Source organism: Pinus tabuliformis, chromosome 4_1, assembly GCF_031772625.1.
Source record: "Pinus tabuliformis cultivar Carrire ecotype Pingquan chromosome 4_1, CPIR1, whole genome shotgun sequence".
NCBI classification, from domain to species: Eukaryota; Viridiplantae; Streptophyta; class Pinopsida; order Pinales; family Pinaceae; genus Pinus; species Pinus tabuliformis.
The window spans coordinates 701047047-701071448 of NC_142303.1; the positions used below are offsets into that span (position 1 = coordinate 701047047).

At 36.8% G+C, this 24402-nt stretch overlaps 1 protein-coding gene across 1 annotated transcript; it reads left to right on the plus strand.

Annotated features, from left to right (window-relative positions):
- The first annotated feature begins 2294 nt into the window (after window positions 1-2294).
- Window positions 2295-4937, plus strand: LOC149178074 (disease resistance protein SUMM2-like). Its single transcript, XM_089421969.1, has one exon. The coding sequence runs from the start codon at window positions 2295-2297 to the stop codon at window positions 4935-4937; it is 2643 nt and encodes an 880-aa protein (XP_089278095.1).
- The last annotated feature ends 19465 nt before the right edge of the window (window positions 4938-24402 follow it).

Below are 24402 nucleotides of genomic sequence, written 5' to 3' on the forward strand. Positions count from 1 at the left end.
CATTTTCTATTCAGATAAAGAGATCAAAGTGGCCTCACCTTCTAGCTAGGTTTTCGCTTGAAAGAGTTTCCTTGGTTACATCTTGCATTAAGTTGTGGTTTGTGATTTTTATTTTGATGTTCTCTATTTTTTACATAATTATAATTTGCATTCATACACAATAAATGATACTTAACAGATCTAGAAATCTAAGGAGAAATTTACTCTCATGATGTAGATTTCAGATTTTTAGCATAATTTAACAGATATGTCGTGACGAACTATCCATTGGAATATCCATGACAATTTACAGATGATTTTCAAGGTTAGGTTAGCCACTTGTCAATTGGGTTTATCTCATATGATTGGGAAGAATGATTCTTATCCTCCCCACCAAAGTTTTGTTCTCCTAAGTGATAAGCTTTTTCATAATGACTTCTATCCTTATTGTTGAGTTTCAACATTCCCTTAAGGATTGAAACATGTATATTCCTCATATGGAATATAAAGATATTTCTCATGGGAAAATAAAGGATAGATGACCCATTGCTAAAATAATAATATCATTTGTTTAAAGAAGGAGAATAATGACTAGCCTCAATAGATTAGTCCTTGTGCACCCTACTTCCTTTAGGCAATCCTTTAGAATGTCTATATAAATGCAAAAAAGAAAAAGAAACATATGGTAACCTTTATTTACCTTTATTTTACAATTTATTTCTTCTAATTATTTCTAGCTACTTTTAAATTTGACAATAATGAACCCTAATATCTTTAGGTCTCTTCTAATGATTATTTCAACTAACTATATCAAAAGCTTTTGGGAATTTGACAAAGCAACATAAAAGATTGTTTCTTACAACTTTAACTATAATTTTAAATGTAATTATGTTTACTTAGATCAAATATTAACTTGAGAAACCAACTTATCTTAAATAAACTTTCTTATCATAATTTTCTAATCATAAACTAATCTTATTTTCTAAAATTTTACTATATTATTTCATTATAAAAAAATTAATTATGATAATTTGGAAGCTAATTTTGTTATCTATTTTAAAAATAAGAATACCAAAACTTTACTTTATTTTAATAACTTTCATTTTTTTAATTTTCTTTTAACAAAATATGCAACCATAAATTCAACGTGGATAGTAAAAAATCATAAGCTATAAAACATTCAAAACTGTAATCAAACTTAGAATGATAATTAAAACATTTTCAGTATGAAGAATGATAATTAAAACATTAGAATGTACATAGAGTTTTATAAATCTCCAGTATATGGTAATATTACTCTATTATTAACTTTATAAGTTTTATGAATCTCCACTATATGGTAATATTACTCAATTATTAACTTTATAAGTTTTATAAATCTCCACTATAGGGTAATATTACTCTATTATTAACTTTATAAATATAATAATGTTATTTTGCTAATTAAATTTACAAATTAAAATGTGTTTTAAAAATATTTTAATTTAAAATTTAGTATTTTTTCTTTAATTTTATTTAGATCAATATTTTCTTTCATGATAATTTATTTTTATGTGTTTTTCAAATTAATTTAAAAATCAATATTTTTTTATTTTATTGTCTCTGTCGGATTAATTTAAAAGATGCCTAAGACGCTTTTCTGAAATCTTTCAATCTTTGTTATGCCAAAGTGAAATATTTAAAATTTTGATTTTTAAAATTTCGAGGTTGGAGTTATTTAGCATTGGACAACGAAACTTCCCACTTCCTTCCATTGAAAACCAATTTTTATATTATAATAACTCCACTCAGCACAGTAAACTCCACTCAGCATGGTGGAGTTCAGTTATAATAACTCCACTCAGCATAGTGGAGTTCACTTTTAGGTAGCCCTAAGTCCCGTCCGACAATCAATCATGATTGTGGAAGATATAATCAGATGGTGGAAAATGTGGAGACTTTCAGTAAAGCCCTATCCCAATCACAATCTCAATTTTTATGCGCAACTCCACTCACTCAAATCAACTTTTACTAAAGCGTGTAATAGTAACATAGTGAAGGATCACCCATCTTTCCCTCCATTAAGTGAGGAGGGCTACAATAATTGCATTAACCCCACCCATGTGCGTGTCCCTGTTCAGACCAAGCCTAAGCCACCTCTTTTCTTGTTAATAAAATCGGATCATCGATTCCTCCACTCCATTACTGCATCCCCTTTGCTTACACTTTTGAGACGCAGTGCCCTTCTCCCCTCACAAGCCGCCATACGCTTTCGTTCAGCTCTCATTTCATTTGGCTTTTCGCATATTCCCAATATTTTCTTTGGTCATTCTTTCATGGCAGCCACTGGTATTGCCACCGATATGGCAAAGGGTATCGCAAGCGCCACTATTCGTGCAGTCATTAAACAGATAAAAGATGTTGTTGAGTTGGATCAAAACCTTCAGCTTCTCAATTCTGACTTTGGCTATATGAATTCCATGTTGCTCGATATTGATCAACAATTCCAAGCTCAACACAGAAGGCTGCCGGTGTCCATAGAAAAGTGTTTGGGACGGATGAGCGACGCCCTCAACGAGGGCCAACAACTCATCAGTCGTGCCGATCGACAACGAAGACGGTGGTTTGGATGCTGCCTCCTCTGCAACCCCAATCTCTTTACACAAATCAGAGATTGGAGGACCAGATTTGATAAACGCTTTCAAGAGTTTGTTAATGTCTTTTCAGTAATTGCCAATGCCGATAACATTGTGGCCTGTGCACCGTCCCAGCCGGGGCTTCAAGATGTACCAGACGTCATCGTAGGGTCGTCCATTGAATCTGCTCAGGTGAAGCTACAGGCATGGCTTACAGAACCAGCTCATTCCCAAGCTCGCGTGATTGGCATATACGGCATGGGTGGGGTGGGCAAAACCTCCGTGCTCAAAATAATTCACAACAATTACAAGGTGAGTGGTATATTTGATTTTGTCATTTGGCATACAGTTTCAATGTATAAATCTGAAGCGGAAGATGATAAGATTAAAGAGTTGCAGTTTTCCATTGCCCACCAATTGCATTTAGATCTCAAGGACTTTCCTACTCTTGATATAAGGAAGATGAAATTGTACGCCTCTCTAGAAAACAGTAGATTTCTTCTGATCTTGGACGACTTATGGAGTCCAATTGATCTGAATAAAGTAGGCATCAAATTTGGGCGTGATAAGGGCAGTAAAGTCCTCATATCCAGTCGCAGCAGCGGTGTTATTAAAACAATGGCGGAAAGTGATCATTACTCCTTGAGGATGGAACCCCTGTCCCCAGAGCAAGGGTGGGAGTTATTCAGCAGAAAAGCTTTCGCAAATGGGGTTGCTCATGGGAAGGTGATAGAAACTACTGCCAAAGATATTGCCAGAGAATGCAAAGGTTTGCCCCTGGCTTTAAATGTAGTTGCTGCAGCACTGCGTTCGGAAACGGATGTAAGTAAGTGGCGCAATGCTTTACAATTCATGACAACTGTAGATCCTACCTTCCCCGACACTCACAGCACCATCGATAAAGATCTCTATCAACACTTAAGAATGAGCTATAATGATTTGCCAAATCATCTGAAGAGTTGTTTTCTATATTGTGCTGCGTTTCCAGAGGATGCAGAAATCGAGGTGGAGACACTGGTGGAGTTGTGGAGTGCTGAAGGATTGGTCATCACCAGAGGAATAACTTCTTTAATGGATGTTGGGAGTCAGTACATAGATACACTGGTAAGCAGGTGCTTGATCGAATATGTCGGTCTGAAGAAAAGTCGTGTTGGTGTGGAGAGAGAGGTGATAAAAGTGCATGACGTTCTGCGCGATATGGCAATTTACATAGGCGAAAGGGAAGAATATTGGGTATTTGCATCAGCTCAAAATCTCCAACAATTCCCCCGTGGAGAAGTGACTAGGAATTGCAAAAGACTATCTGTTAGTCACAATGATATTGAAGAGCTCCCCACGGATTTGGAATGCAGTACAGAACTCCTGTGTTTGGTGTTAGCCAACTGCAATAAATTGACAAAGGTTCCAGCAGCATCATTTTCAAACATCACGTCTCTCAAGGTTCTGGATCTATCTCACACCTTAATAGCATCATTACCAACATCGGTGGATCGACTTGGAGAGCTTCAGTTTCTCAATTTGACTGGCTGCTATCATCTGAAGGAATTGCCCGAAAGCATATGCACTCTTTCTCGTCTTCAATTTTTGAATCTTCAAGGCTGTGAATCCCTGGTTTCTTTGCCAGAGAAGATAGGAGATCTTCAAAGCTTAAAACATTTGAATTTTAGGACATCGGATCATGAAGACAGATCAACGGTGATTCCACGGGGTATCTTTGGACTCACTTCATTGACCAAATTGTGTTTGCCGACGCGGAGGCCTGGTTGGGTAATCAGCAATATTCAAGATTTAAAAAATCTGTCAAATCTGTTGGAACTAAGTATAGCAGTAAAACCTCATATATTCAGTGATTGTGATTGTGGGTTGTTGAAGAAGATGAGAAAATTAAGGTTGCGGTATGTCCAGGATGCAAATGCAAGGAGAGATGATGCTCCGGGGGATGATGTGGTGGAGGATGCAGCGATGGTAGATTTTCTCCCTCCTCTCCAAAATATGAACGACTTGCGAAGCTTGTCTTTAATTGAGTATCCGGGGAGAAGTTTGCCCAGTTACGTTCGCAAGTTGCCAAATTTGGAGGAGCTACGGTTGTGGAGGTGCGCTGAACTAAGGGAGCTGCCTGTTTTGGAGATTGGTGGTGATAGTGCATCGGCCAGTTTTCCAATGTTAAAGACGCTGTGGATACAGCTCTGCCCGTTGCTTAAGAGATTACCAATAGGAATAGAAAGCTTATGTAACTTGAAACAAATTAGGGGGGAAGAAAACTGGTGGTCCGCTCTAATTTGGGAGGACGAAGCTGTAAGACTGAAACTGGAACCATTATTTAAAGATATATGGGCGGCCTAATGCTTTAGGAGAATATTGTTTGAGTAATGCTTTAAGAGAATATTCTTAAATATCATTTGACTGTTTATTGAGAAAAAAATAAATTATTTAAATGTTACTTTGAATTTCATTTTTTTGCTTTTTATGAAATACGTTCAATATGTTCGTATGAAATATGTTGAATATGTTTTAATGTTTTTTTTTTCAAATTTTAAATGATATAAAATTAAAAATATATATTTTAATTATTAAATTAATTTAAATAATTTAATGGAATATAATTTTATTATTATAATTTAAATAAATATATATAATAAAATTAATTTATTATTAAAATTATTTTTAAACTAATGCGATATTACTTCTTATATATGTTTTTTATTATCATACACTTTTATTAATACCATATAATAAATTCAAAATATCAAAGTTTTATGGTTAATAAATGTTATCATATCTACAAACTTTTCTTAAACACTACGGTGGGCCTCAATCTCCTCAATATACATAGAATGCTGTAAAACATGGTTTAATGTGCTCTCTTATAAGAGAAGTATTTTTTAATAAAAATAAGCAAATATTATAAATTTTTAATACAAACATATAGAATATATTCTATGAAATTTCATTTAAATATTGACGTTATACTTAAAACAATATGAACCTGTCATTAAGAGTATATTATGCTGTCAAGAACTATCTGATTGGTGGAAAGAAAGTAACACTATATCAAATACCTCACATAACCATAAAGCTCAACACATAGGGCGATTTTTTTTCAAAAAAAAAGGGAATTGTCAATTGGGTAGGCATTCATATGTCATGAGCTCCTTCACATTTTCATACCGCAACATATTTCATGTTTGGCTACAATACTACAAAAGCAATGATGGATGGGTGAACTTTTTTAATTGTTTTCATATGTGATAATTATTCGTGTTCGAATTTAAAGACTAATAACTAATATAATTTAAAGATAGATATGTTACAAATCAAATCGCTAATATTAATATATTAAAATAAATATTTCTGGTTTGTTTTTAGATTTTGTAATCAGAGATTTTCTTTCTTAGATTTTGTAATTAGCGATTTTTTTTCTTTAAATTTATTTATTTACTTTACCATAGTATTATACATGGTAAATTACAAAATTTAATTGAAGAATTGCAAATTTTCAAACAATACAAATAGTTTTTCTCTTTCCAAACAACAATAATAGTTTAGTTTTTTTTTCAGGGTGTGTATAAACTAATGATAATTTTTGAAGGAGTTAATAGTGATGTAAATTTAGAAAAACAACAATTTTTAATTTAGAGAGATGATTAGAGATATTTACACAATGAATTTGAAGATGATGTAAAATGATGAAAAGTAGGAAAATGAGTAGCTTTCCAAATATATAATTCTTATTTATAGAAATTGTGTCTAACTATGTGAATTTTGAGTTTTTCTAACATTGGTATGTTATTTTTCATGCAAAATATAACACATGTTTCTGTTAATACAACCTTTGAGTATCTAAATGATGCAATATTGCTACAAAAACTTGTGAAGCTGTAGAGAACATGTTGTTCTTGTACAACTATTTTTTCAAAATTTACAATCCTAATTTTATATGTTTTTTTAAATTATAAAAGTCATTATTCCTTGAAATTGTAGAACCTTCCATTAGTGCAACCTAAAAGGATCTTACCATTATCAAACAATTCTTTCTTTTAGATTGTAGGTCTCAATATCCTCTAGTGTGCCATATTATTTTTTTCCAAATGGTTAAGGCCCCCAAAACCTGTAGCCAAAATAAGCAAGGTTTATATTTTAAGGTTTTGATCAATATCAAGAGAAAAATAGTAAAAAATGTCAATTTTTAATACATAGAGAGGAAAGAAGAGGGAGACAACGAGAGAGAGAGGAGGGGTAGAAGAGATAGAGAGACACATGCAAATAGGTAAATGGAAATAGAGAGACGGAAAATGGGGCGGGGTGGGGGGAGAGAAAGAGAGCAAGGTAGGGAAGGAGACATGGAGGGAGGAGAGAGGATGGGAGGGAGATCGAGAGGGGAGAGGGGGAAATAGAGAGAGTAGAGGAGGAAGAAGAGATATATAGACAAAGAGAGGAAGATAGATACTGATGGAATATGGGAGAAAGAGAGAGGAGAGGGGGTGGAGAGAGAGAGGGTGGGGGGAGATAGAGAGACATAGACAAATGTGTAAATGGATATAGGGAGATAAAGAGTGTGGATGAGAGAAAGAGTAAGAGAGGGAAGGAGAGAGGGAGGGAGGAGGGAGAGGAGATTGAGAGAGGAGAGAGTGAAGGAGGGGAGGGAGATTGAGAGAGGAGAGAGGAAGGGAGAGAGTGTGGAAGAAGAGAGAGATAAATGGGGAAGAAGAGAGAGGTGGAGATAGAGAGTGAGAGAGAAGGAGAGAGGGAGGCATGGAGATAGTGGAGGGGGAAGAAGAGAGAGAGGTGGAGATAGAAAGTGTGACGGAAGGAGATAGGGACGGATGTATATAGTGGAGGGAAAGAAGTGAGAGATATAAAGAGTGAGGAAGGGGAGAGATAGTGATGGGGGAGAGAGGGAGAGATACAATAGGTTGGGTGGGGTGTGGGTGAGAGAGAGAGAGAGATGGTGGGGGGTAGAGAGGGATTAAGAAAGAGATAGAGAGAGAGGGAGATGTGAAGAGAAGGACAGAGAGCGATGCATGAGAGAGGGATATATATAGTGAGAGAGAGGGAGAGACAAAGACATTGACGGGGGGAATACATAGAGAGAGAGGGAGAGACAAAGGCATTGACAGGAGGAATACAGAGAGAGAGAGAGAGAGAGAGAGAGAGAGAGAGAGAGAGAAAGAGAAATGGTAGAGGAAGGGGGATAGAGACACACATACACACAGTTTATATAATGCATGCATGGTCTTGGCATTGCTAAGATAATGTGAGAAGGTGAGAGATGAAGGTAGGTAGGGAAGGTAATGTATTGTACATGAGTCTCGCGAATGTATTCCTGTTGTTAAGAAATCATACAAATTCATTGAACATATGCACATTTCTAAGAATGCATGCAAACTTTTTTTGCTAGAATTTACCCAATGTACTTGCCACTTGTTGGACATCCAAACAAAAATCTTGAGAACAAGCACAAAAGAACAATGACTATGGTAACATTTGATATGAGTTTTTTTGTAATTAGAAATAAGAATTTTTTCCACTTGTGTTATTAGCAATCCAATTTTTGTCTTGTTGTGTAACTAGATGATGCAAAGGCATCCATAAAACTTAATTAACCGAGAAGGTCAAAACCTTTTACTAGAGGATTTAGTCCCTCAATGTGTGGGGTTGTTAGGATAACATTCATTTTATTGCCATGCAATCCATTAAATATAGCTATTTTTTATGAATTTGTTTAATTATGCCAAGTTCGGCTCGTCTGATTCGATCCTCATGGATATGGAATGATGTCTCATATGTATTTATCATTGTTTGAAACTAATAAAAGAAAGAGAGTGTGGCAAGAGGATTTAATTATGAATAAAACATTCCAGAGTGGTTATATTGTGCCTCTATGATTCCTGTATAGTATTATTTTTAACTTATTGTTAAATGTGTGGTTTCTTTATTATCAGATGCTATATGAGTGGTATCATAGGGGGATCTATATATGCATGTTAACACCCTATTAAAATCCCTATAATAAGCTTGCATGAAGCCTTTCTCAAAATAGAGTGAAAGGGGAGTGAGATTTAGTTTTTTCTTTTTAAGTTGTGGGAGTTGGTTACTTGACGAGAACCAAAACTCTGTTATGAGATTTCTATCCCAAGACAAGTTCCATGAAAGAAATCACCCTAGAATTTCTTATGAGTGATTGGGTTTGAAATAGTTGAGACAAACTCTTTGGTGGTGATTGGCAGAGAGGCAAGCTACAATTGCTGACAAATTTCCTATCCCAGAGGTCCTCACAAGCGAAGGTTGGTCAAACATTGGGTCAAAATTTTATCGTCAGGGTCAATACTTGATGGGAAAAACAAGGAAGTGGCACTTGACAAGAATTATTCACATGCCGACATATTTTCCCTAGAAATAAAAGCGAGAGACTTGGTAAATTCTCACGAGGGTGACTTGGTACCAAAATGCCAAGGGTTGAAATATTGGTCATGGGTTGTGGTCGTATGGCCCTCCTCGTAAGCACTAGTGCTAAGGTTTAATTGGTGTGCATGCATATATTTTGGTCTTGGCTACGGTGGCTATAATATAAAGTTTTGGAACTGTATCCTCCCTTCCCCTTTGGTCTATGTTAAAAATATTTTTTATCCGATGGTTTTTTAGAAAGAAAGGTTCATATATATGTATGTATGTATGTATGTATATATATATAGATATATATAAGCCCCTTTGTCTGCACCATTGTTCTATTAGAGAAGATTCTGCTCTAGGAACAAATAACTTATCATGGATCCCATAGTTGAAAGAGTTGGAAGAGGATGTCAGAGAGGACAAAGGCCTTTAGTGAATGCTAAGGTGATGTGACTTATGCAACAATTGGAAGAAATAATGGAAGCCATGGAAGTTGGTAAGTAGAGAGATCCTAAATCTAGTGATGTGAGCGAGGAAGAAGAAGAAGTAGCTGAGGAGACACCATAAGTTAAGTTATTGAAGGAAGTTTTCAAATTTGTGTAGGTTTTAACCATGTACAGAAATTACATGCAAACAAATTTTGAAAACAGAAAAATATACAATGGAAATAACATAAAATATACATAAATATTTTCTCCTGGAACACAAACCAGGAAAACCAGATTGATTTTTCCTTATATTCCTTTTAATTTTACAATACATATATATACTTGCCAAAGCATTCATAAATCCCAATCCATTAACCCTGGATTAGAACATAATTGTAGTTCCCTAGACTAGATCTACAAAATATCATGGGAAAAAACCATCATGCCCAAAACCATGCACGAAAACCATGGGTAGGTCTAGAAACCATCCTTGGGTCCACCCAACTATTATTGGGTCTGCATAAGAAAATTGTTTAAGGAATTGCCCCAAACCCCATGCAGGGGGGCTATCGCGCCCTTGCAAACCCCCCAATAGGGGGCGCTTCCACTCCCCCTGCAACCCCCTCGCTACGCCTGCCGCAACGTAACAACACATGGCACTAGTTGTGGAAAGAATAGAAAACATATCCAACTATTTGTTTCAAATCCTAAGCCTGAAATATCTACCTACACTAGTAGCATTAATCCAAAGGATCTTATGGACTGGATCATAGAGATGGACAAATTCTTTGAATATGAGGGGATGGATGAGGAGTAGAAATTCTAATTTATTGTCACCAAATTGAAGTGACATGCAACTCTATGGTGGGATGGTGTGCAGGTTAAGAGGAAAAGGAAGAACAAGAAAAAGATCAAGAGATGGGATAGGATGATTGCAAAGCTCAGAGGTAAGTTCTTACCCAAATATTATCATCTCACTTTATTTAGAAAGATGTAAAATATTATATAGAAGCTAATGTCTATGAGGAGTATACAAAGGGGTTTTGCAAAGTAAATATTAGAGTTGGATATGTAGAATATTCTATAGAGAAGACAACTAGATACATAAATGGTCTTAGGTTGGATATTGAAAGATGATATCAATGTGTTATCTCCGACTACTGTAGAAGAGGCATATCAGCTAGCTTTGAAGGTTGAGGAGAAGCTTTCAAGAAATTAGCATAGTAGAGGGAAATTTCTACTAGAGCAAGAGGACAATAGTAAAATAGAGGGGGATATACATCACAGAGAGAAGGAGTTATTAGCTTAATCCCACAACAAAATCTAGAATGAGACTCCATAGGATGAAGATCCTTTTGCAAAGGATGCGAGAGAGGCAGAGGAAGAGAAATTAGATGCTACATGTGTGAAAAAATTGGACATATGGCATATGAATGTCTAGGATGTTGGGTTGTGTTATATTCTTTCCATGAATTTTTTTGGACCCTATGTTAGGTTGGGCGGATCTACCTATCATTTTGTGCATGGTTTTGGATGCGATGGTTTTCGGTCCATGGTATTGGATGCTTCGACACGTATAAATATGTATTGTAACATTGAAAGGAACATAATGAAAAATCAATCTGGTAGTCCCGGTTTTGGGATCCAGGGGAAAATCTTTATGTATATGTGTTTTATGTGTTATGCTCTTGTATTGTTTATTTTTTGTTCTTAGAATTTGTATGCAGGTAATTTATGTACGGGGTGAAAACCTACATTTGGTATCAGAGCTGTTTTGGCTTCAAGGGGACGCCTTTATTGCTGAGGGGTTTCGCTTGGGCCTGTGGTAGACCCTGTTTAATGGGAGATCTGCGAGATCGATTCTAGTGGTGAAAGAAGATGACGAGCAGTCGAAAGATAGAGATCGAGAAATTTAATGCTCAAATTTTTGGGTTGTGGAAACTCAAGATGGAGGATTTGTTGGTGGATAAAGATCAATGGATCGTGGTAGATCTGGGTACTAAACCAACAAGAGTGCTCGATGAAGAATGGAAGAAATTGGATTGGAAGGCAAAGAGCACAATACAATTGTGTGTCTCAGATTCAATATTGCTGAATGTATCAGGGGAAGCTACGGCCAAGTCTTTGTGGGATAAGTTAGGGACTTTGTACCAATCTAAGTCTCTGGTGAATAAACTGTTCCCACGGAAAAAACTGTATAACCTGAGGATGAAAGATGGAGACTTGGCGACAAAGCATCTGAACACATTTAATACTGTGGTAAGTCAGTTATTATTTGTTGATATTAAAATTTCAGATGAAGATAAGTGCACCAGTTTGTTGTGTTCTCTACCATATTAGTGGGATAGTCTAGTTATTGCAACAGGTAACAATGCAACTGCCTTGCAGTTTGATGAAATAGTCTCATCTTTGTTGACGGAGGAGATGAGAAGGAAAAATTGGAGATCCAGAATGGTGATGCCTTGTATGTACAAGGATGGTCCCAGAACAGAAACATAAATAATTCATCGAGTGGGAGATCTAAATCTCCAGGAAAACCTGTAAAGGTGGTGTGCTAGAAATGCGGAAAGGAAGGGCACTACAAAAGGGACTGTAAATTTAAAGCTCCTAACAAAGGAAAGGGATTTGATGATTCTCCTTCTTGAGAGGCGAAAACCACCTCAGATGAAGGTGGGGATGTGTACTTGGCTTCTTTAAGTACACATGTAGATCATGTAGAATTTTCCTACAAATCAGCTAGCTCTGATACCATGTAGAAATTTCACCTGTAGAACAAACCGATATATGCAATGTCCCAAAGCATAATACTTGTTCTACTTCTACAAAACATTAAGCAAAAGCATAATTGAATTCATGAGCAACATCAAGTAGAAACATGCATAATTGATCAAGAGAAATAATCACACATAACACAAGATATATCCAGGGGAAAGCACCAACATAAAACCCCAACCATGTATTATCAATCAAGTGGAAATCCTCTTCACAATACAAAAAGAATTAGCTCTCAAGCTATTTAGTTCTCAATGAACTGTGAAGATATGAAGATATGTCTCATGAACCACCCAAGCCCTGTTTATATAGGCTTTCCCTATGGTCCTCACGTAGTTTGCTTGGGAAATAATAGCAAAAGCATATGCTATTAATTCCAACATACCAAAATTAACCAATGGTCCAACTACGTATTCCTTGAGAACACTAGTTCCTCAACCATGCAAAAACTACTTAATACAAATAGTTAAGCATCTGATAGTACACTGTTCCACATCTGATCTCAACTGGGTCTCTGACAGAACTGACATGCAACAGTTATCTATGAGTGAATCCTCAGTTATCTAAAATAATAGTTGTCACATGCATGCAAGCATTAACAAACTATATTTTATTATTTTAACAACTTGTTAAAATAATCTAACTGAATTTGACTAGTTAGAACTAAGTCAACTGATTCTCTCATTATAGAACTCATGCTTATTCCCTCAATCAGTGGAGGAAACTCATGTGCATGCTCACAAAGTCTTCAAATTCAAATTTCCTTAATTAATTAACTCAACTGAATTAATTAATTAATATTTCAAATTGCTGTTAAGACCAAAATTAATTTTACTTCCTATAGATAGACTAGGGACTGCTATAAATAGGAAGGGACCCATAAATGCTATTTTTAGAGCTTTCTATTTTTAGCAGTTTCACCTCTTACCCAATGTGGCCAATGACCTCACTAGCCAAACTGCTATTTTTAGACATGCTATTTTTAGTCGGTCTATTTTTAGCACATTCTGAATTGAACATTTATTGTTGCACATTTTTCAACACTCCCTCTCAACAAGAAAGGCTTTCTCTTGAACTCGATCCTGTAACTCTGGAATGTTCTGCATGCAACACATCTACCCGGTCCACTTGCTCCAACAACACTTGGAACAAAAACACTCCCAACTGACCACTCTGTTGGGCTCGAACATACTCTGATGCTGAAGCTCTACTTGTTGCTGACAAGTGCTCCCTCTCTGACATCTGCGCTACTGCAACATCTCCATGCATCTCGCACCTTTGCACACCACCCTGTGCCACCTAGCACTATGCAAAACACTTGTGCCTCTCACATTGCTACAGCCTGCTAGCTATGCACTGTCTTGGGATTCCCTGCACTGTCGCTCTCTCTGCCCTCCATCCACATCTGTCTCTACCCAATCAGTCAGTTCCTGCTACTCCACATCGGGGCTCCCATAGAAAGGTCTCATCTAAGAGGTTGGGTACCTCAAGGATCCTGCCCCTCCTCCTTGGGATGATCACTCTATATCGCCCCACCTCCTACCTGGAGGTATGGCTGCATGTGATCCCTCAGTCCACCTGACTCGAAGTTTCCCCTTACTGGAGGTCTCTGCATGAGTAGATGTCTCTACTCAATCTCCACTCAGCTTCCACTATTGTGGCTGCTCCACAACCTTCTGAAGTTGCTGCACTAATCGTGGCTCCTCCACAATTGTCTGAGACTTCTTCTAGCTTTGCATGTTGAGAGGTAATATACCCTCCCTCTCAACCACCAAGTCTCCATCAGTTGCCTTGCTGCTCAAGGCTTTGCATGCATCTTGAACCTCAAGAGCATACAGGTTCTTGACCCGTGAACCAATCTACTTCACTTGTCTAGTGATGATGTGTCTAAGGAAAACCTTTCCCTTACTGAAGACTACATCATAGCCTCTGTCTTCCAGCATCGCGATCGACACCAAGTTTCTCTTTAGTCTTGGTACATACTTGACATCGGCCAAGATAAGGCGAGCTCCATGCTCCCTCTGAAAAATAACCATGATACACCTGAGACACTATACTTCTCATCATTACCCATTGCTATGAGTATCTGGAGATCTTTCTCCTCCAAAGTACTGAACAAACTCTTGTCGCCAGTCATGTGGAAAGAAGCTCCACTGTCAAGAAACCAACCACTTCCCATCATGGATGAAACCATGCATGTGAAGAGTGTGAAATCCAACTCAAATTGTGAAGCAAGTGCCTCACCTTCAGATCCTTCCCTAGATTCCTTCTTGGATTTCCTCCGTGGACAATTTGCAGCATAATGGCCCACCTCATGACAATGAAAGCATCGCACTTTCGATTTGTCAACCTTCTTCCCATCATTGGAAGAACTGGATTCAGAAAGAGAAACCTTCTTCTTCCCCTTCTTCACCTTACTCGCTAAGACACAGTTCTCCTCGTCATGCATGGATGAAGAAATGTCTCTGGTGCTCCGTCTAATCTCCTCCTGCATTAAATCCGACCATATTCGTTCCCAATCTGGTAGTTTCTCCCTTCCATTCACCGAGTCTTGGTAATTGTGCCAGCTCTTAGGAAGGCCAAGGAGTGCTAGACTCACCATATCCTCATCCGATGTCATGACCCCTACACTTGCAAGCTCATCCCTGCATGTGATGAGCTTGGTCAGATACATAGAGATCGTCTCATCCCTTTCACACTTGATCTTTCGAAGTTTGTCCTTCAGTGCCAGCTTCCTCTGATCACTGTTATTCTGATATAAATCTTTCAATGTTTTCCACATTGCATGCAGAGTCTCCTTCCCATGGAGGCTTGAGATAATGTGATCTTGCACTCCCTCCAAGAGAATTCTCCTAGCTCTAGCCACACACTTACCCTATTCCACCAGCTCATCCTTGTCAGTAGGCTTAGGGACTTCTTGATCAATGAAATCCTTAAGGCCGTTATCTTCCAAGACTGCCTCCATGTGATCCTTCCAAGCTATATAGTTTGAGCTGCCATCAAGGGCATACTCAAGCCTCAAACCATAGAACGCCATCGATGAAATAGATGTGATAAGAACTTGAGATCTATATCCTGAATAATAAACTTCGAATTTCTCCTGCTAGTATACTGTTCTTGCTTGATCACCTGTGCTCCGATACCATGTAGAATTTTCCTACAAATCAGCTAGCTCTGATACCATGTAGAAATTTCACCTATAGAACAAACCGATATATGCAATGTCCTAAAGCATAATACTTGTTGTACTTCTACAAAACATTAAGCGGAAGCATAATTGAATTCATGAGCAACATCAAGTAGAAACATGCATAACTAATCAAGAGAAATAATCACACATAACACAAGATATATCCAGGGGAAAGCACCAGCATAAAACCCCAACCATGTGCTATCAATCAAGTGGAAATCCTCTTCACAGTACAAAAAGAATTAGCTCACAAGCTATTTAGTTCTCAATGAACTATGAAGATATGAAGATATGTCTCATGAACCACCCAAGCCCTGTTTATATAGGCTTTCCCTATGGTCCTCACGTAGTTTTCTTGGGAAATAATAGCAAAAGCATATGCTATTAATTCCAACATACCAAAATTAACCAATGGTCCAACTAGTTCCTCAACCATGCAAAAGCTACTTAATAGAAATAGTTAAGCATCTGATAGTACAATGTCCCACATCTGATCTCAACTTGGTCTCTGATAGAATTAACATGCAACAATTATCTATGAGTGAATCCTCAGTTATCTAAAATAATAGTTGTCACATGCATGCAAGCATTAACAAACTATATTTTATTATTTTAACAACTTGTTAAAATAATCTAACTGAATTTGACTAGTTAGAACTAAGTCAACTAATTCTCTCATCATAGAACTCACGCTTATTCCCTCAATCAGTGGAGGAAACTCATGTGCATGCTCACAAAGACTTCAAATTCGAATTTCCTTAATTAATTAACTCAACTGAATTAATTAATTGATATTTCAAACTGCTGTTAATACCAAAATTAATTTTACTTCCTATAGATAGACTAGGGACTGCTATAAATAGGAAGGGACCTAGAAATGCTATTTTTAGAACTTTCTATTTTTAGCAGTTTCACCTCTCACCTAATGTGGCCAATGACCTCACTGGCCAAACTGCTATTTTTAGACATGCTATTTTTAGTCGGTCTATTTTTAGCACATTCTAAATTTAACATTTCTTGATGCACATTTTTCAACAGATCATGAGGCATGGTTGATTGACTCAGGTGCATCCTTTCACTTCACTCCCAATAGAGAGTGGTTCTGCGAATATAAAAAATACGATGGTGGTGATGTATTCTTAGGGGATGATAGGAAGGATAGAATCGTTCGTCGTGGGAAAGTAAAGTTGAATTTGCAAGGTGGAAGGGTTAGAACACTTCCAAGTGTTCTGCATATTCATGCATTGGCCAGAAGTCTGATTTCTGTAAGCAAGCTCGATGATGCAAGTGTAAAAACAATGTTCGAGAAGGACACCTGCAAGATGGTTTAGGGAGCACTGGTATTGATGCGGGGAGTTCGGATTGGAACTCTGTACAAGCTAAAAGGTAGCACTGTTGTTGATGGGTGCAATAGTTCTGTGGTTTCTGAAAGTGGAGTAGAAAATCTAGTTGCCTCTGGAGAAAAGACCATGTTGTGGCATCAAAGGCTTGGACATATTGGAGACAAGGGCCTTCGAATACTTCATGGTAAAGGTATGGTAGAAGGTATGAGTAATAGCTCTCTGGATTTTGATTTATGTGAAAATTGTGTATATGGGAAGTAGAATCGGGTGAATTTCCCCTATGGTGGTAAGAGGGTGAAACATATATTAGAGCTTGTGCACAGTGATGTGTTTGGACCTGTGAAGGTTCCATCACTAGGTAAGTCTTTGTACTATGTATCATTTATAGATGACTTATTAAGGAATACATGGATAAATTTCCTTAAGAAGAAATTTGAAGTCTTTGATAGGTTTAAAGAATTTAAGGCTCTAGTAGAAAACCAGACAGAGAAGAAGATAAAGGTGTTGAGGTCAGATAACGGTGGAGAGTTTTGCAGTAAGGAATTTGAAGAATTCTGTAAGAAGTGTGGTATAGCATGGTAGAAGACTACTCCATATACACCTGAGAAAAATGGAGTTGCAGAAAGAATGAACAAGATGTTGATGGAAAGGGCAAGAAGCATGCTCAGTGGTGCCAGGTTAGGACAGGAATTCTGGGTAGAGGTGGTGGAGATAACATGTTACCTGGTCAACAGATCACCTTCATCAGCGTTGGAGGATAAGACTCCACAAGAGGTATGGACTGGTAAGAAACCCTCTCTTTCACATATGAGGGTATTTGGATGTGATGCATATGTACATGTCCAAAGGAGAAAATAACCAAGTTAGATAGTAAATCTAAAAAGTACGTCTTTCTTGGGTATAAGGATGGTTTAAAGGGTTATAAGCTTTGGAACCCAATAACAAGGAAGGTTGTGTATAAACAAGATGTGGTGTTCAGAGAGGTGAAAGATGTTATTAAACATTATGTCCAACCAAAGGAATGAGAAGATAGAGTTTGAGCTTAAGGAGGAAGAACTAGACTCTGCAGCAAAGGAGGAATCATAAGACGAAGAGCTACAAACTCTAGGTGTGAGAAGATCAGTTCGAGAAAGAGGGCAGCCAGAAAGGTATAATCCATATGCTTTCTGTTCAAATTTTTCTTTATCTGTTACTGATGATGATCCCAGAACTGTGAAGGAAGCAGTAGATTCAGAGGATGGAAAACTCTAGAAAGAGGCCATGGTTGATGAAATGGCATCTTTCCACAAAAATGAGGCTTGGGATCTGGTGGAGTTGCTGGCTAGAAGGAAACCCATTGGTAGCAAATGGGTGTTCAAGAAGAAGATAAATGCAGAAGGAAAGGTGGAGAAATACAAAGCTTGGTTGGTAGCAAAAGGTTATTCCCAGGTGTCGGGAAATGATTTTGGTGATATTTTTTCTCCTGTTGCCAAGGTAGCTTCTATTAGATTAATTTTATCTGTTGCTGCTGCTTTTGATTTTGAGGTAGAACAGATGGATGTGAAGACATCATTTCCTCATGGGGATCTGGAAGACGAGATCTACATGAAGCAACCTGAAGGCTTTGCGGTGAAGGGTAAGAAAGAACTGGTGTGCAAGTTAAAAAAGTCTTTGTATGGGCTAAAACAATTACCAAGGATGTGGTATCAAAAATTTGATACATTTATATGGGGACTTAGCTTCACCAGAAGCAAAGAATATCACTGTGTGTATTTTAAATTAATTGGTGACCGTGTTATTTATCTGGTCTTGTATGTGGATGATATGTCGCTGGTTGGAAATGACAAAGAAATTATCCAGGATTTGAAGACCCAATTGTCCTCCAAATTTGACATGAAAGATCTTGGTGTTGCAAACTATATTTTGGCCATGGAAATTAAAAGAGATCGAGCAAAGACGAAGCTCTGGTTAAACCATAGGAAGCATGTCGAGACAATACTGTAGAGGTTTAATATGCAGGATAGTAAACCGGTGAAGGTTCCTATTCCTGTAGGTGTAAAGTTATCTGCTGAACAATGTCCCAAGACACAAGAAGAGGAAGAGGACATGTCCCATGTTCCATATGCAAGTGTAGTTGGTAGCCTAATGTTTGCGATGGTTTGTATTAGACCAGACATTGCACATGCAGTGGGAATATTGAGCAGGTTTATGTAAAAACTAGGGAAGGAGCACTAGACAACAATGAAGCAGGTTTTCAAGTATTTGCCTGGCACTAGTGATTATGGTTTTTGCTACCAAGGAAGACCAGGATTGGACAGAGTGTTGGATATTCGTGGCTTTGTTGATGCAGACTGGGCTAGAGATCTGGATCAGATAAGATCTACAAGTGGGTATGTGTTTAACCTATTTGGAGGTGCAGTCAGTTGGATGAGTAAGAAACAATCTATAGTGGCACTATCAACTACAAAGGCAGAATACATGGCAACCACTCATGCAAGAAAGGAAGTAGTCTGGTTCCAGAGATTATGTTCAAGTATGGGGTTAGTACAGGGAGCTATAAGGATAGACTATGATAGCCAAAGTGCAATTTTCTTGGCAAAGAACCCTGCTTATCATTCAAAGACAAATAACATTGATGTTCAGTATCACTTTGTGAGGGATATGATATAAGACAAAAAGGTGTTCCTGGTAAAGTTGGACACTTTGAAGAATACTATAGATGCATTGAAAAAATCTGTGAGCTCTGAGAAGTTCTCTTGGTGTAGAGAAACAATGGGCATTGTAGGGCTGGATAAATGACTAAGCTTTCTTGTGGCACCTTGTGGAAAGAAAACAACAAGTGGGAGAATGTTGGGTTGTGTTATATTCTTTCCACGAATTTTTTTGGACCCTATATTAGGTTGGGTGGACCTACCTATGGTTTTGTGCATGGTTTTCGCACATGGTTTTGGACGCGATGGTTTTCGGTCCACTTTATTGGATGCTTCAACATGTATAAATATGTATTGTAACATTGAAAGGAACATAATGAAAAATCAATCTGGTAGTCCCGGTTTTAGGATCCAAGGGAAAATCTTTGTGTATATGTGTTTTATGTGTTATGCTCTCGCATTGTTTATTTTTTGTTCTTAGAATTCGTATGCAGGTAATTTCTGTATGGGGTTAAAACCTACATTTGGTAAAATAGAGAGACAGACCAGAGGAGTGTTGTTGTTTCCCCATAAGAAGAAGGGGAACCAAAGGAACAAAAGGAAAAAAATGTACCAAAGACAAGAGAGCCTCTATTTCTTAAGAAGGTGTTGTTAAAGCCAAAGAAAGAATTTTTTGAACCAACTTAGAGGAAAGCTTTATTCAGCACTACTTGCAAACTCCATGGGAAATGTTGCAAAGTGGTGATCGATAGTAACATCACAGAAAACTTGGTGTCTACAGAAGTCGTGGAGAAGTTGAGTTTGAAGAGGATGAAGCATACAACACCTTATAAGGTGTCTTTGCTTCAAAAATGTCATCAATTATTGGTGAATGAACAATGTGAAGTGGAGTTGTAGATAGGTAGCTATAAGGAAAAAATACTATGTGATGTAATGCCCATGGCTCTGTGCCAAATTCTATTTGGTAGACCTTGGAAATTTGACAAAAGTGTTACACATGATGGGAAGAAGAACACTTAAAAGTTCCAGAAGGATGGCATAAACCATACCATGATACCATTATAGTAAGAAGGGACATCAGAGAAAAATTATCCAAAGGCATTGTTGCTGAGTGGAAAAGAATTTTTGTAGCAAATGGACTGATAATGAGGTAAAGTTTGTTTTAGTTTACAAACCTAGAGTAATTATTACTTCAACTATTGTGACAAAATTTCCTTTTCAATTTTGATACATGTTGAATGAATATAGTGACATTGTAGTAAATGACTAGCTTAATGAGTTTCCACATGTGACAAGTACAATTCATCATATTGAATTGATACGAGGAGTAAGTATACCAAGCAAGGTTGCATACAAAATGAACCCTCAAGAAAATGAAGAAATTAGAAACCAAGTGCAGGAGTTGCTAGATAAAGGATTGATTAGAGGGAGCCTTAGTTCATTTGTAGTGCCAACGTTATTGAGTCCTATGAAAGATGGTGGTTGGTGAATGTGCACATATTCCAGGGCATTGAATAAGATTACAATTATGTACAAATTTCATAAACCCAACATAGATGATTTGTTGGATTGTTTAAGTGGTTCTAGTTGTTTGTCTCTAGGATTGATCTAAAGAGTGTGCATCACCATATAAGGATTAGAGAAGGAGATGAGTGGAAGACTGCATTTAAAACCAATGGTGGGTTGTATGAATGGTTGATTATGCCATTTAGACTATCTAATGCACCCAATACCTTCATGAGATTGATGAATGAGGTGTTAAAGGAATTCATAGGGAAGTTTGTGATTGTTTACTTAGATAACATATTTATATACAATCAATCCAAAGAAGAGCACTTAAGGCACTTGAGGTATGTTTTAGAAAAGTTTCAGCAAGAGAAATTGTTAATCAATTTGAAGTGTTCATTCTTAAAGACAAAACTTGTTTATATGAACTTATTTATAACTAAATATGGCTTGAAGATGGACCCTGAGAAGGTAAGAGCTATTATTGATTGGCCCTCTCCTAAAAATATATTTGAAGATAGAATTTTTATGGTTTGGCTAGTTTTTACAGGAAGTTTATTGAGAATTTTAGCATGACGAGTGCTCCAATTTTGGAGACCATAAAGAAGAAAAAGCAACCATTCTAGTGGAATTTTGAAGCTGATAATGGATTCAATTATTGAAGAAGAAGATTACATAAAAACCTATTTTGGTGTTTCCATATTTCAACAAACATTTCTAGGTGAAGTCTGATACAAGTGGAGAAGCAATTAGTGTTGTACAAAGGCAGGAGGATAAGCGCATGACATATTTCAACGAGAAGCTAAATGAGTCAATGAAGAAGTAATCTTCCTATGATAAGGAATTTTATGTTATAGTCCAATCCTTAAATAAGTGGAGGCATTATCTGATGTCTGAGTTTTTTTATACACAAACAATCATGTTTTTCTATACATTATTCAATAGCCAAAATTATGCCAAAAACATGTTAAATAGATAGAGTATTTGCAAAGTTTCATTTTTGTTTTAAATCATATTAGTAGCCAAGCTAACAAAATTAAAGATGATTTGAGTAGGAAGAGTTTAATAATGCATGAGAGTCATGTCTAGGTTATGGGTTTTGAATTCATGAAGGAGTTATATAAGGTTCATGCAGACTTAAGGAATCTTGCGAAGCTTGTAAAAATATAGCTATCCGAGATAGAAGAAAGTTACTTGATTATATGATACAAGAGGAACTACTATTAAAGAATAATAAACTTTGCATTCCAAAATGCTTAATGAGGTAGAACCTGATTAAGGAGAAGCATAATGGAGGTCTAGGTGGAAACTTTGTACATGATAAAACATATGAGAAATTGAAGCATTTCTATTTTTGACCAAAGATCAGCACTGATGTTGAGAAGTTTGTAAATGATTGCATAATTTGTCAACATTCAAAGGGAAGAGTCAAAACATAGGACTGTATACACCGTTACCAATTCCAGACAGACCTTGGGTTTCAATGAGTATGACTTTGTATCAAAGTTTTTAAAAACACAGAAGGGTAATGATTCAATCTTTGTAGTAGTGGACATATTTTCAAAACTAGCCCATTTCATTCCTTGTTTTAAAACTAGTGATGCTACCCATATTGCTAATATGTTATTCAAAGAGGTAGTAAGACTGCATGAAGTTCCAAAAAGTATTGTCTAAGAAAGAGACACTTGATTCTTGGGGCATTTTTGGAGGACTTTGTGGAAAAATATTGGAACAGAGTTGAGTTTTAGTTCAACATGTCTCTCTCAAATGGTTGGACAGATTAAAGTAGTTAAATGGAGTTTGGGAATATCTTAAGAAGCTTGGTTGGAGATCATCCCAAATAGTGGGATCAAGTGCTTTCTAAAGCTAAATTTACTTACTATAATTCTCCAAACATAAGAAGTAGGCAGAGTTCATTCCAAATCATTAACGAAATGAACTTGAGAGGATTTCATGAGCTTAGGAGCTCAGGAAGAGCTGAAAAAAGAAGGGAAATAGGTGAAGATTTTGTCACACCCTTGCAGGAGATCCATGAATGAGTAAAACAAAAATTACAAGGCAACAATCTCAAATAAAAAAATTTAAGATACCTTAAGAGGATAAGACATAATTTTGAAGTGGGAGAGTTAGTTTTAGCACATCTAAGGAAGGAAACATTTCCTAGAGGATAATATAAAAAATTAAAATTCAAGAAAATTGGTCCTTGTAAGATCCTCAGGAAATTATTAGCTAATTATTATGCGATAGAGGTAACCCCGGGGATTTGCATCTCTCCCATTTTCAATACCTGAACCAACACAAAAATTAAAGAAAAATGGAGAACAAAATGTTCATTGGCAGAAACAAATCCCAATAGTAGATCCTTTACAACCAGAGAGAATTTTGGATAAGAGACTGATCAAGAAGACAATGGGGAAAGGAGTATTATGGGTATTTGGTCAAGTGGAAAGACCATCATATAGCTTATGCTACTTGGATAACTACATAATTACTATAGAAAAGTGGCAAATATGTTGAATATCTCATGGGAAGGAGCCCATGAATTCTTTGTTCCTTAGGAGTATGATGGAGGGGCATTCATAAAAAATCAATTGACTAAGAAGGTCAAAACCTTTTATCAAAGGAGTTGGTTTCTCAATGTATGGGATTTTCAGGATAGAGTTTGTTTTATTGCCATGTATTTTATTAAATATAGCTATTTTTTGTGAATTTGTTTAAATATGCCAAGTTTGGCTCGTCTGATCATATCCTCATGGATCTAGAATGATGCGGCATATGTATTTATCATTGTTTGAAATTAATAAAACATAGAGAGTGTGGTGAGAGGCTTTAAGTGTGAATAAAAAATTGTAGAGTGGTTATATTGTGCCTCTGTAATTCCTGTACATTCTTATCTTTAAAATGTTGTTAAACATGTGGTTTATTTATTATCGAATTCAATATGAGTGGTGTCACAATTGTCTATGTATATGCATGTTAACACCCTGTTAAAATCCCTATAATAATCTTGCATGAATCTTTTCTCAGAATAGAGCAAAAGGGGATGAATACTTAGTTTTTTTTTTTTAAGTTGTGTGAGTTGGTTACTTGATAGAACCAGAACTCTGTTAAGAGATTTTTGTCTCAAGACAAATTCCCCAGAAGAAATTACCCTGAACGCTCTTAGAAGTGATTGTGTTTGAAATCGCCAAGATAGAATCTCTAGTGGTGAGCGATGGAGAGACAAGCTACAATTGTTGTCAAATTTCCTGTCCCAGAGGTCATCGCAAGTAGAGGTTGGTCAAAAGTCGGGATAAAATTCTATCGCCAGGGTCAAAACTTGACGGGAAAATAGAGAAGTGGCACTTGATGGGAATTATTCCCATCCCATTAAATCTTCCCCAAAAATAAAAGTGGGAGACTCAACACATTCTCAACGATATGACTCAATAAAAAAATGTTGGGGGCTGAAATCTTGGTCACAGGTTGTGGTTGTATGGACTTTCTCGTATGTGATGGTGCTAAGATTTATTTGGTGTGTGCAAATATATTGTGGTCTTGGCTATGGTG

Coding starts and splice junctions, on each gene's coding strand:
- LOC149178074 (XM_089421969.1), top strand. CDS start 2,295: ATGGCAGCCACTGGTATTGCCACCGATATGGCAAAGGGTATCGCAAGC.